Here is a 12,585-nt window from a genome sequence, read left to right on the forward strand (position 1 = left end):
AGGGGGAAGGGGTGCATTTTCCACACGAGTACCAAAATATATTGCTACCATTTCCTTGGCCGGGGATAAAGGGGAGTTTGTCCTGTGCACAGAGGGTGTATTACACTCCAAGATTTACGGTAGTTTAAAAAGTTACTGTTTAGTTTTACGGTTTTTCAAATTTTTATTTATCCTCACAAACCGCGAAGGGGAGGGGAGCTGCGATTCTCCTGAACGCTGCAGGTCGCGTTGCGGCCAAGCCCCACCTCCTGTCGGGGAGACTTGTAGCTTTCCTTTCCCGCGGGGCCGGGAATGCTTTCCGCAGTGTGCAGGGGATGCTCTCCCCCAGTGTGCAGGGGATGCTCTCCCCCAGTGTGCAGGGGATGCTCTCCCCCAGTGTGCAGGGGATGCTCTCCCCCAGTGTGCAGGGGATGCTCTCCCCCAGTGTGCAGGGGATGCTCTCCCCCAGTGTGCAGGGGATGCTCTCCCCCAGTGTGCAGGGGATGCTCTCCCCCAGTGTGCAGGGGATGCTCTCCCCCAGTGTGCAGGGGATGCTCTCCCCCAGTGTGCAGGGGATGCTCTCCCCCAGTGTGCAGGGGATGCTCTCCCCCAGTGTGCAGGGGATGCTCTCCCCCAGTGTGCAGGGGATTCCCCCAGTGTGCAGGGGATGCTCTCCCCCAGTGTGCAGGGGATGCTCTCCCCCAGTGTGCAGGGGATGCTCTCCCCCAGTGTGCAGGGGATGGCGCTTGGGGGTTGGAGGCTGTGGGGGGGGGGGGGGGGGGGGCGGAGGATGAGCGACGGGCGATCCAAACAGTAACTAAACCACGCGGCTGTACAATGTGGGATGGGTTCCCCTGCCGAGGGTCGGGGCAAGGAGCGGGCAGCAGAGAGCAGTTATCCTTTAGGGTGAGGTTGAATTTCCCACTTCCCACTTCCCCACCCCCCACTTCATTCCCAGTTTGAGCTCGACATGCACTCGTTGGGCAAGTTCCAACAGTTCTCACCCAAGACGGTAGCGAGTGCACTTGGGTGGGCTGTATTCTTTCACAAGGGGAGAGAAAGAGGAGGAGGCGGTGGGGGGGGGGGGGAAGAGGAGAAGGGGACACAGCCACCAGTGGCCCCCCACCTCGTACTGAGCCATCCCCCAGAGCGGTGTTGGGTCACGCCCGCAGAGCCGGCGGGAGGGCGGAGGTTCCCCGGGAGGCCGGAACGTGCCCGGTGGGGTGGGGGGGCGGGGTGCCGTGGGAGTGGGCAGGTGCCCTGGGGGACCCCTCTCGGAACCCATCTCACAGCAGCTCCGTTTGGGACGCAGTTCGCTCATCGCCCACCTGTTGCTGTTGGAGCGAGCGGTGCTCAGTTCTCTGACATCGGCTGATTCAGAAACACAGTCGTTCCACTGATACTGGGTGATTTTTATTTCCCTTCATCGTAGACTTTGCTGCACTCCCACCTACCAAACAGCCTTAACCAAGATGTGAGTAAAGACATAAGTGGCTAAATAAGTGAATGAGTGACTGGCTGATTCATTTCGGAAAGATTTTCATGATATCTGTGCATGTGTGCGTCTAGTTTAACTTGGGACTTAAAAACTCTGGAGATGTTATTGACCGAAATGCAGTAATATTGGATACAATGCGGAAGGTCGAGGGTCATCGCCTTCCATCTTAGCACGACCGTGCAGGCGGCAAGTCTTGAGATCTCACTGTACCGTGCAATTGGACCCTCGGTGGGAATTTTACCCTGGGCGTGGGCAGCAGTTTGCGGGAACTGTGTACTGCTCCCGTCGAGGGCTGTGTTACCGTCTTGTCTGTCCCCTCCGTTCCTTCCACTCTCTTCCCCACCCCACCTCCCCCTGCCCCGGGAGCTGCGTACTGTTCAACCACCCCACCTCCCCCTATCAGGAGCTGTGTATGGGTCAAACCCCCCCCCCCCCCCCCCCCCCCCACCCACACACGGGAGCTCCTTACACCGCCTTACTCCCTTATTCTGGAGTCAGGCTACGAACTCCAGCCAAACATTCCAGGAAACCCAGGCTGAGTTTTGTTTGCAAAAGCAAAATACTGCGGATGCTGGAATCTGAAATAAAAGCAGAAAATGCTGGAAATCTCAAGCAGCGTCTGTGGAGAGGGAAACCGAGTTAACGTTTCAGGTCTGTGACCCCTAGAGTTTTGTTTATTCGGTCGCTGTAAACCGGGGACCTCCTTTGCAGAGCGAGGCCTAAGGCATGCATACACGTGCATTAAACGTGGGCCTGCTCCCCTAATACCTTTGGATAAATACTCGAAGGGGCAAAGATTTGCAAGGCTGGGACTAATTGGATCGCTCTTTCAAAGGGCAGGCACGAAAGGCCGATTGGCCTCCTGCGCTGTATAGTTTAATAATTCTAACAGGCACCTCTCCCTTCAAATGTCGAACTTTGGGAAAGGTTTACAACATAAGAAATAGGAGCAGAAGTGGGCCATACGCCCCCTCGCTTGCTCCGCCATTCAATAAATCGTGGCTGATCTGATCTTGGCCTCAACTCCACTTCCCCGCCCGCTCCCCATAACCCTTCACTCCCTTATCATTCAAAAATCTGTCGATCTCCGCCTTAAATATATTCAGTGACCCAGCCTCCACAGCTCTCTGGGGCAGAGAATTCCACAGATTCAGCACCCTCTGAGAGAAGAAATTCCTCCTTAGTTCTGTTTATAATCGGCGGCCCCTTATTCTGAGACTATGCCCCCTAGTTCTCGATTCCCCCACAAGGGGAAACATCCTCTCTGCCTCTACCCTGTCGAGCCCCCTCAGAATCTTATACGATCACCTCTCATTCTGCTAAACTCCCAACAGTTTAAGACTGTGATCAAATATTCTAAAAGGGTAAGACAAGCCATTGGAGTAAAAGTGTTAAACGTCGAAACTCTGTGCGTGTGGGTGATTTGTTCAGCGAGTCTCACAGCCACAAGTCGAGCAAGGTGTAATACCTGACGCCGTTACCGTAGCAGGTTCTGTGCATGTGTATTGTCTTTTTAAACCACCAGCCTGGTGTTGTTGACCCACGGCAAACTATCAACTTGTTCTTTCCCTTTTTACTTCTGTCTGTCGGCGGGCGGGGGGGGAAAAAAACACGGCGCAGGTCATCGTGGAAAACGGAACGGACAAAAGTGCACTGCAAGGTGGTGGTTCAGGAGGATGACTTGCCACCCCCCATCATCGAGGACATGTCGACGGCTCAGGAGCAGCCGGCCGCCGAGATGCCGCACCTGGAGGAGCAGGAGAGCGAGAGCAGCAGCAGCGGCAGCGGCCCCAAGGTGGACTGCAGCCCCGAGGAGAAGCAACGGGTGCAGCGGGAGAAACTCAACAAAATCCTGCTCGACCTGCTGGCCAAGATCCCGGGGAAGAACGGTGAGCCCCTGTCGGAACCGTGCACCGCCGCTCTCGCGCGTCGTGCAGGCGCCGCGGAATCCGGGAAGTGTTCGGCGCGGAAAGCGGCCATTCCGGCCCGCCTTGTCCGCGCCGGGCCGACCAAGAGCCACCCGGCCCAATCCCACTTTCACCCGCTCCGGGTCCGTAGCCCTGTGGGTTACGGCACTTCAAGCGCACATCCAGGTACTTTTTAAATGTGGTGAGGGTTTCTGCCTCTACCACCCTTTCAGGCCGTGAGTTCCGCCCCAGACCCCCTCCCAGCAGGGCGAAAATGTCTGCTCTGGTGTTGAGCTGACGGGTAAAGAGCAGTTGCTGGGATAAAGCTCCAGTAACTGCCGTGCTCCATGGAACTGTCCTCCCAGCAGTTGGGAAAGGGAACTTCAATGTGGAGTGATTTTAAAATTGATCGTCTGTATCACGGAGATGAGGAGACACAAAAAATTTGTGCTCTGGAACGCGCTGCCTGAAAGGGTGATGGCAGCAGATTCAATAGTGACTTTCCAAAGGGGATTTGGATAAATACTTGACGAGGAGAACTGTGCCGGGCTGTGGGGACAGAGCAGGGGGGATTGGGACTGATTGGATCGTTCTCATCTCAGACCCAGCACAGGCTCGATGGGCTGAATGGCCTCCTCTGCTGTATGAATCTAATGTGGCAGCACCCGCCTCCTGAGTCAGAAGGTTGTGGGTTCGAGTCCCACTCCAGGGACTTGAGCACATAAATCCAGGCTTACACTCCAGTACAGTGCTGAGGGAGCGCCGCACTGTCAGAGGTGCCGTCTTTTGGATGAGACCTTAAACCAAGGCCCTGCCTGCTTTCAGGCGGACGTAAAAGATCCCGTGGCACTATTTCACAGAAGAGCTGGGGAGTTCTCTCTGGTGTCCTGGGCCAATATTTATCCCTCAACCAACATAACAGATGATCTACATAAGAACATAAGAAATAGGAGCAGGAGTCGGCCATTCGGCCCCTCGAGCCTGCTCCGCTATTCAATAAGATCATGGCTGATCTGATCTTGGCCTCAGCTCCACTTCCCCGCCCGCTCCCCATAACCCTTGACTCCCTTATCGTTCTAAAATCTCTATCTCCACCTTAAATATATTCAATGACCCAGCCTCCACAGCTCGCTGGGGCAGAGAATTCCACAGATTCACCACCCTCTGGGAGAAATTCCTCCTCATCTCAGTCTTAAATGGGCGACCCCTTATTCTGAAACTACACCCCCTAGTTCTAGATTTCCCCAACGAGGGGAAACATCCTCTCTGCATCTACCCTGCCAAGACTCCTCAGAATCTTGCATGTTTCTATAAGATCTGGATCATTATCATATCGCTGTGTGTGGGAGCTTGCTGTGTGCAAATTGGCTGCCGCGTTTCCCACATTACAACAGTGACCGCACTCCAAAAGTGCTTTACTGTAAAGCGCTTTGAGATGTCCAGTGGTCGTGAAAGGTGCTATATAAATGCAAGTGTTTTTTAATGTATTCTATAATTATTAATCTTATTTTGGATGAAATGGTTAATGAGCCTCCGCATCAATCACTGGCACTGAACTCTCCTTTGGTCTGTGTGCACTCTAGCCATCGACGTGACCTACCTGCTGGAGGAGGGCTCGGGGAGGAGGCTACGGAGGCGCACGCTAATGTTGACGGAGAGCAGCTTCAGGAAGTAATGCACGACCCGTGGAAATGAGCCTTTCCTGCGTTGGAAATCCTGACGTCCCGCCCTGTCCTATTGCGTCCTGACAGCGAGAGAGTCGGGGGGGATTGGAAGCTCCACACACCCCCCCCACCCTTCCCTCCCTCACTCCCTCCCAAGCTCTCTCTCTCTCGATTTAAACCATTAGAAACAGGACAGGAGGGTGAAGAAGAAACTGACAAATTGAAAGCACTTGGAAACAGTGGGCTGGCCAGTGCTCCCGCAGTGCTTTACAGCGTGCGCGCACGCGCACTCGCTCGGGCGCGGTGCTCCTCGTAACACCGTCACGGGAGCCCGTTTAGTTCAGTGGCACGAGGCAGCCAAAAAAAAACTTTTTTTTGGGTGGTAGGGGTCGGGTGGGGGAGGGGGCGCGCTGTCGCAGTTGCCAAATGGCCACCCACGAAGCGGAGGGGAAGGTGGGTGTCGGAACGAAATGTTCACTACCCGAGTGTCGGAGGTCACTTTTTTTTTTTAAAAAAAGAAAAAAGAAAACGAGGACTGAACTCCATTTCTGTTCCTGTTCTTTGATTGTATGTGTGAATTCACCAGTGTGACTGTCAATACGGTTTGTCCAGAGTGTATATATATATGTATATGGAGCAAGAGGAAGAGAAGACAGCTGGTAAAGGAGGCGGCAAGGGGGGGGGTGGGGGGGTGGGGGGGTTGGTGAGAAGTTTACAATCTAAGCCCATGTTTATTTTGCACTCTCTCCAAGCAATTAAGGCAATGCCAGTGCACTGGCCCTGTAGCCTACTTATGGTACGTGCTTGGAAAACATCACGCGCATACTCTCTCTTTTCCCCCCCCCCCCCCTTTGAGCAGCACCGGGGAAAAAAAATAGCAATTAATACGCGGGGGCGGTAAGGAAAACCTGAAGTTTTCAACAACAAAAAAAGGACACAAAATTGGGAGTCTGATTAATAGCACTTAGTGTCTTTGTGGTTGGGCTGGAGGGGGAGGGGGGCATGGCACACAAGTGGGATCTTTTATTTTGTTAATTCATCGAGGACCTTTGCAGATTCGGAGATGCCGTCGCTGTTCTTCTCAGCCGTGTGCCTGGTGTGCTGCGCGAAGGAAGGAAAAATAATCCGCACGCACGCACGCAAGCTCTTTCAAGTTTAAAAACAGAGCTCCCCCTCCCCCTCGCCCTCCCCGCGCCGCCAAAGTTGGCACGGAAGGGCGTCCTCGGGGGCAACGGATTTTGCTGGCACTGACGGTGGCACCCCGCGGCAGAGGCAACTGGGTTAATGGCGGCCGCTCTCGAGGGCAGTCTATAAGCTCGCAGTGAGTTGTGCTTCCAGTACTTTGCGACAGGGGACGGAGGTGACAGAACAAAGCACCAAAGAGTTAATTTTTTTGTTTTGTTTTGTTTTAAAACGAGTGATCTGTGAATAAAGTATTTTAGTCCCTTTTTATTGAGATGTGCAAGGTTACCACGTCACCGGAGGGAAAGGGGTTTGCTCCGAATTGGAAACCGCACTGTGTGATGGGAACTCTGGTGCCGTTTTTGAGTGTTTGATTTTGGGGCGGTTTTATTTTCTCTCGATTCTGTTGCGAGTTCGGAACAAGGCGAGCTGTCAGCCCATCAAGCCCGCTCCTTCCACAGTTCATGTGTGACTACACTTTCCTCCCGCCCCTCCCTCAATCATGGACTCTATCCCTGCCCCGTCAACCGGGTCAACATCCAAGGGGACATGGATTTAAAGTAATTGGTAGGAGGTTGAGAGGGGAAATGTCTTGACCCAGAGGGTGGTGGGGGTCTGGAACTCGCTGCCTGAAAGGGTGGTAGAGGCAGAAACCCTCACCACATTTGAATGTGCACTTGAAACGCCGTAACTTACAGGGCTACGGATCGAGAGCTGGAAAGTGGGATTAGGCTGGGTGGCTCTTTGTTGGCCGGCGTGGACACGATGGGCCGAAATGGCCTCCTTCCATGCCGTAAATGTCTCTGATTCCCAACCCGACGTCCCTCTCTCTGTAATTGGCCCTGGGATCGAGTGCTTTGTTCCACCCCGCTTCCTGCCGGCTCACTTCAATACCTTTTCACGGGTCCCGAACTGTGTCACTCGACTGGGACTCCTGATCCCAGGTGTAGTTAGGCCTGCTGTTCCTTACCCCCCCCCACCTCCCACACACCCACACGTAACTTGGATCATAGGAACCGACTGCTACCGTTTCCTGTCCCTCTTATCATAGAACAGTACAGCGCAGAAGGAGGCCATTGGGCCCATCGAGTCTGCGCCGGCTCTCTCGAAGAGCAGCCCAGTCAGTGCCACTCCCCCTGCTCTCTTCCCCATATCCCTGTAATATTTTCTCCCAAGTATATATCCAATTCCCTTTTGAAGGCTCACTCTTGAACGTGCCCCCACCATCCTATTGGGCAGCGCATTGCAAATCCGAGCCTCTCGCTGAGTAAAAAGTGTCTTTCCTCATGTCACCTCTGCTGCCTTTGCCCATAAGAACATAAGAAATAGAAGCAGGAGTCGGCCATACGGCCCCTCGAGCCTGCTCCGCCATTTAATATGATCGTGGCTGATCTGATCGTGGACTCGGCTCCCCTTCCCTGCCTGCTCCCCATAACCCGTTACTCTCTCATCGCTCAAACATCTGTCTATCTCCGCCTTAAATATATTCACTGACCCAGCCTCCATAATCAGCTACTTCCTTCAGCGAGGACCACAGCTGAGCCTTGGGTCATTGACTGATCTGTGACTGTTACAGTTGTGCTTCATCCCCCTCACTCTTCATCCCAATCCTTCGTTGTGTTCAGAGCTCTGGTTAGCACTCCCCACCCCCCCCACCGGACCTAGCCAAGGTATCATGTGCATTTTAAACCTTGAAACACAACGACCTGCTTTGTAACTGCTGCTCTCCCACTTTCAGCACTCTTAAGAGCGAATGTACCCAAGGTACCTCCACGTTCCCCTCCCAGTCACACACCATCCCCACTGGGAAATATATCGGCCATTCCTTCACCGTCGCTGGGTCACAATCCTGGAACTCCCTCCCTAACAGCACTGTGGGAGCACCTTCACCACACGGACTGCAGCGGTTCAAGAAGGCAGCTCACCACCACCTTCTCGAGGGGCAATTAGGGATGGGCAGTAAATGCCGGCCTGGCTAACGGCACCCACGTCCCAGGAACTAATTTTTATTTTTTAAAGCCCCCTGTTTATGTCACCGTGACCAGAAAGTAAGGTGCAGGAGCATTCTCTCTCTCTCTCTCTCTCTCTCTCTCTCTCTCTCTCTCTCTCTCTCTCTCTCTCTCTCTCTCACCTTCCCCCCCACCCTCAAGACTGCTGCAAATGTCGCGGGAATCACTCTTCACGCAGTGCCACAATCTGAGTCGCGGGACTCGAGCTCGCCAGAGCATCCATTGCCCCACAGTCACCGCTCCCAGCTTCGCAAGCTCCCGCCGGTGGCCATTTTGTGCTCACGGGAGGGGAGGGGGAGTTGTCCGAGGGACCGGGGGATCTCGTCTCGCGCTCTCGGCGGCTCGTCGGGACGACGAGAGGAGCAGCGTAGCCCAGGGGTGCTGGGGAACAGCTGGCCAACTGGTGGGGGAGGGAATACACTGAAGATTGATCGTCGGGTTCACCACTTGTATCGAGGCCAAATGAATTTTAAACTGCGAATCGATTGCGCGAGCAGTTGCCGTCGCCGCACGTCTCCGAGGCGCCTGCACTCGTGCGTACTGTACCCAGCTCTGCGTGCAACGCCTGTAACATCACCAAAGTCTGCTCCCCCTCTTCTCCCCCACCCCCCCCAGCGGGGCCGGTGTGAAAACTTCTCTTTCAAGAAAAAACTGAAATCAAAGTTGGACCGCAAAAGGAAAGCCACTCGATAAATGAAGAGCAGTATTCAAAATTTAAAAAAAGTATTTGTTGTGAAGTAGAGACCATTTGCGTAGAAGTAATAATAAAGACACTACGTCTGTGTTCTGTCGAACTGTACAGTGTAGTACCTTCCCCCTTTTTAACTAAAAAAAAAAAATGTTTAAAACGGAAAAAAAAAATCGCTTAGCTTTGTCCGCACGTAAGCTTATGCAGTCCCGCTCCCCAACATCCTTTTAAATAAGTTTTAAAAAAAAAAATAAAACAAAAATGACTTATGTGCCAACGTGTACATATCGGTTGTGTGGTTGTCAGCAATACTGTCGTCCCATGTTTCCCTTTATACATGGACCAACACTCTCGTCCCAATGTACAAAACGCATCATGTCAATCTCTGCAGAACGTGCTCCACTCCCATCTACCCCCCCCCCACCCACCCCCCCCTTTTTTGTGTCTCCAGCGAAGAAGAGAAAAAAAAAAACCCTTTCAAATCGTATTTTATTAAAAAAAAAACGAAAAAAAGAGAAAGATTGTTTTGACTATTTTCTTACTGCGAAACGACACTGTACAGTAACAGAAAATCGAGTATATGATACTCTACGCATCACTGATAGGAGTTTTGACAGGTCTGTAATATTTTCATTTTGTCTCCTCGGACATTTCATTCTTGGTAATAGTGTTAAACACTAAGGAAAAAAAAATACACATACAAAAAAAAAATTTATATATGTAGAAAGGCACACTATGTCTTGTCGTTTTCTTTCCTGAAAGACTAAATCATGTTTTAGACAATCAGTGGTTAGGTATTGCAATTTTGGTTTTATTTTCTCCTCTCTCCTCCCCTCCCTGTTCCCTCCCCTCCCCTCCCCTCCCCTCCTTACTGATATAGAAAGTGATGACAGGTTTTTTTTTAATGTTTTTTTTTTGGGGGTTACTTTATAAAAAAAATTACAAAAAACGGAAAGTCACGGAATCGCTGTTTAAAAGCACTACATTATTGCAAATAGATATAACTATAGTCTGCATGGGTGTAGGCAGTGTGATTGTTTGCTGAAAAAATGCTGCTAATATATTTACTTTTTACAGAAGCATATCTAATAGATCATTGTTTTGACTTTAATCTTTGTAAATTATGTATTACGGATTTTAACGTTGGATGTAATTGCATAAAGACGCTTGTATCTCAACTTGAGAAAGTCTAGTATTAAATGGAGAAATTGTTTTTTTTCTTAATCGCGTTTTGTGGGCTGTTTTTTTTTTTTCTTTTGACTTTAAACTCGACGAGTTGGCCTCGCCTTGTCTGCTCCATCTTTGGCGGAGGATTCTGTGACGACCCTTTCGACGTCGTGTAAGAAAGAGTACACGTGTGCGTCCCCAGAGGCACAAGTTAGTAAATGCATTGTGGTACTGAGTCTGCATTGTGTCGCCGCATGCCATCGCTAGCGTTATTCCAAGTGCTCCCTGCCCCAAGATTGGAGAGGCTGGGGGTTGTTTCCTTTTGGAACAGAGGAGGCTGAAGGGAGACCTTATTGAGGTGTACAAAATCTTTTACGTCCACCTGAGCGAGCAGATGGGAACTCGGTTTAACGTCTCACCGAGATCTTGTTGAGGTGCAAAAAATTCTGAGGGGCTGAGATAGGTCCATCCTGTCCACTCTATTTCCCTTAGCAGGAGGGTTCAACAACCAGGGGGCAGAGGTTTAAAGTAATTGGTAGGGGGTTTTGAGGGGAAATGTCTTCACCCAGAGGGTGGTGGGGGTCTAGGGTGGAACTCGCTGCCTGAAAGGGTGGTAGAGGCAGAAACCCTCACCACATTTAAAAAGTACTTGGAGGTGCGCTTTGAAGTGCCGTAACCTACAGGGCTACGGCCCGAGAGCTGGAAAGTGGGATTAGGCTGGGTGGCTCTTTCCCGGCCGGCGCGGACACGATGGGCCGAAATGGCCTCCTTCCCTGCTGTAAATGTCTATGATTCATTCAGCCTGGGTTCCCACTCCTGATCACTGTCTAGCAAGGCCGGTTGGGAAGCATGCATGTGGACATCGGGTGAGGTTGAAGCTTGGCTGTGCGATTTCTCCCCCCCGCCCCATCGTCTGACGGGCTGCCCACGCTCATGGTATTGGCTCCCAGACGCAGAACAGCCCCCTGCCATGTGGTTGCTGGCTGTCTGTAGAACTGCGCCCGGCAACACTCAGTGCCTCCAGGAGGGAGGGGGGGGGGGGGAGATATATTTTGGAAGGACCTTCTGGAAAAACAATAGCACTTGTCACCCTCGAGACCAGCCGCCCAGGTTTCTGACCAACTCCTCTTCTCCCACTGTCTTCATCCTCGTCCGTGCTGCTAATCAACTGCGTCCTACTCCTCGAAGACACACTTTAGTTCACATTTTCATCTTGCTGGCCTGAGTTTCTGTTAACTTTTAAAGAATTAAATGGTAGGCATGCAGCGGATTTCAAGCACAGAAGGCCCTTCTCTACTCTTAACACGACTCGATGTTCAAATTTGCCTTGTGGGCATAAATTGGCTGGCCCACATACCTACATAACAGCAGTGACTGCACTTCAAATGTACAGGTTGAACCTCCCTTGTCCGGAACCCTCGGGAGCTGGCCAGTGCCGGATACGGGATTTTTCCGGACAAGGGGCAGTCACGTTAAATTGGATGGTACAGGTACTGAGCAAGGGGATCTCGGGGCTGGCTGGCTGGCTTGGGGCTGGAAGTGCGGCAGATTGCGGGAGTCGGGAGCGAGGAAGGACTTCAATTTGTTCATGTCGGAGTTCTGCGCATGTGCCACCCAGTGGCTGGGAATGGTTCTGGACGAGGGGTGGTTCCGGATCAGGGAGTTCTGGATAAGGGAGGTTCAACCTGTACTCCATTGGATGCAAAGTGCTTTGGGAAGTCCGAAGGGTGCATTGAGGTGCTGTGTAAGTGAACATAAGAAATAGGAGCAGGAGTCAGCCATTCGGCCCCTCGAGCCTGCTCCGCCATTCAATAAGATCATGGCTGATCTTCTACCTCAACTCCACCTTCCCGCATTATCCCCATATCCCTTAATTCCCCCAAATCTTTCGACCTCCGTCTTTAATATACTCAACGACTGAGCAGCCACAGCTCTTTGGGGTAGAGAATTCCAAACCATTTGAGTGAAGAAGTTTCTCCTCATCTCAGTCCTAAATGGTCGACCCCTTATTCTGAGACTGTGACCCCTGGTTCTAGACTTCCCAGCCCGGGGGAAAACATTTTCTCAGCATTAATCCTGTCAAACCCCTTAAGAATTTGATATGTTTCGATGAGAACAGCTCTCATTCTTCTTAACTCTCGGGAATATAGGCCCAGTCTACTCCATCTCTCCTTCTAGGGCAATCCCCTCATCCCAGTCACCCGTCTGGTGAACCTTCGATGAACTTGAACTCTTGACACTCTCCCACATTACAATAGTGACTACACTCTAAAAGTACTTCATTGGCTGTAAAGCTCTGAGAAGTCCGGTGGTCATGCAAGGCGCTATAGAAATGGAAGTCTTTTCCCTTAAGGCAAGTATGTCTATCCTTGGGTAAGGAGACCAGAACTGTACATAGTACTCCAGGTGTGGCCTCACCAATGCCCTGTGTAATTGTAACAAGACTACTTTACTCGTGTACTCTAATCCCTTTTTTAACAAAGGCCAACAT

At 51.7% G+C, this 12,585-nt stretch overlaps 1 protein-coding gene across 1 annotated transcript in view; it reads left to right on the plus strand.

The window, feature by feature from the left end:
• Positions 1-10,151, plus strand: part of ash1l (ash1 (absent, small, or homeotic)-like (Drosophila)) — a 203,268-nt gene extending 193,117 nt beyond the window's left edge. Inside the window, exons 17-19 of the mRNA XM_070868461.1 lie at positions 1,412-1,453; positions 3,098-3,366; positions 4,968-10,151. Coding sequence (XP_070724562.1) covers positions 1,412-1,453; positions 3,098-3,366; positions 4,968-5,059 — 403 coding nt within the window. The 3' untranslated portion in view covers positions 5,060-10,151. The remainder of the gene's footprint in view (positions 1-1,411; positions 1,454-3,097; positions 3,367-4,967) is intronic.
• Positions 10,152-12,585: the final 2,434 nt, after the last annotated feature.

The sequence above is a fragment of the Pristiophorus japonicus genome, chromosome 30 (genome assembly GCF_044704955.1).
Source record: "Pristiophorus japonicus isolate sPriJap1 chromosome 30, sPriJap1.hap1, whole genome shotgun sequence".
NCBI lineage: Eukaryota > Metazoa > Chordata > Chondrichthyes > Pristiophoridae > Pristiophorus > Pristiophorus japonicus.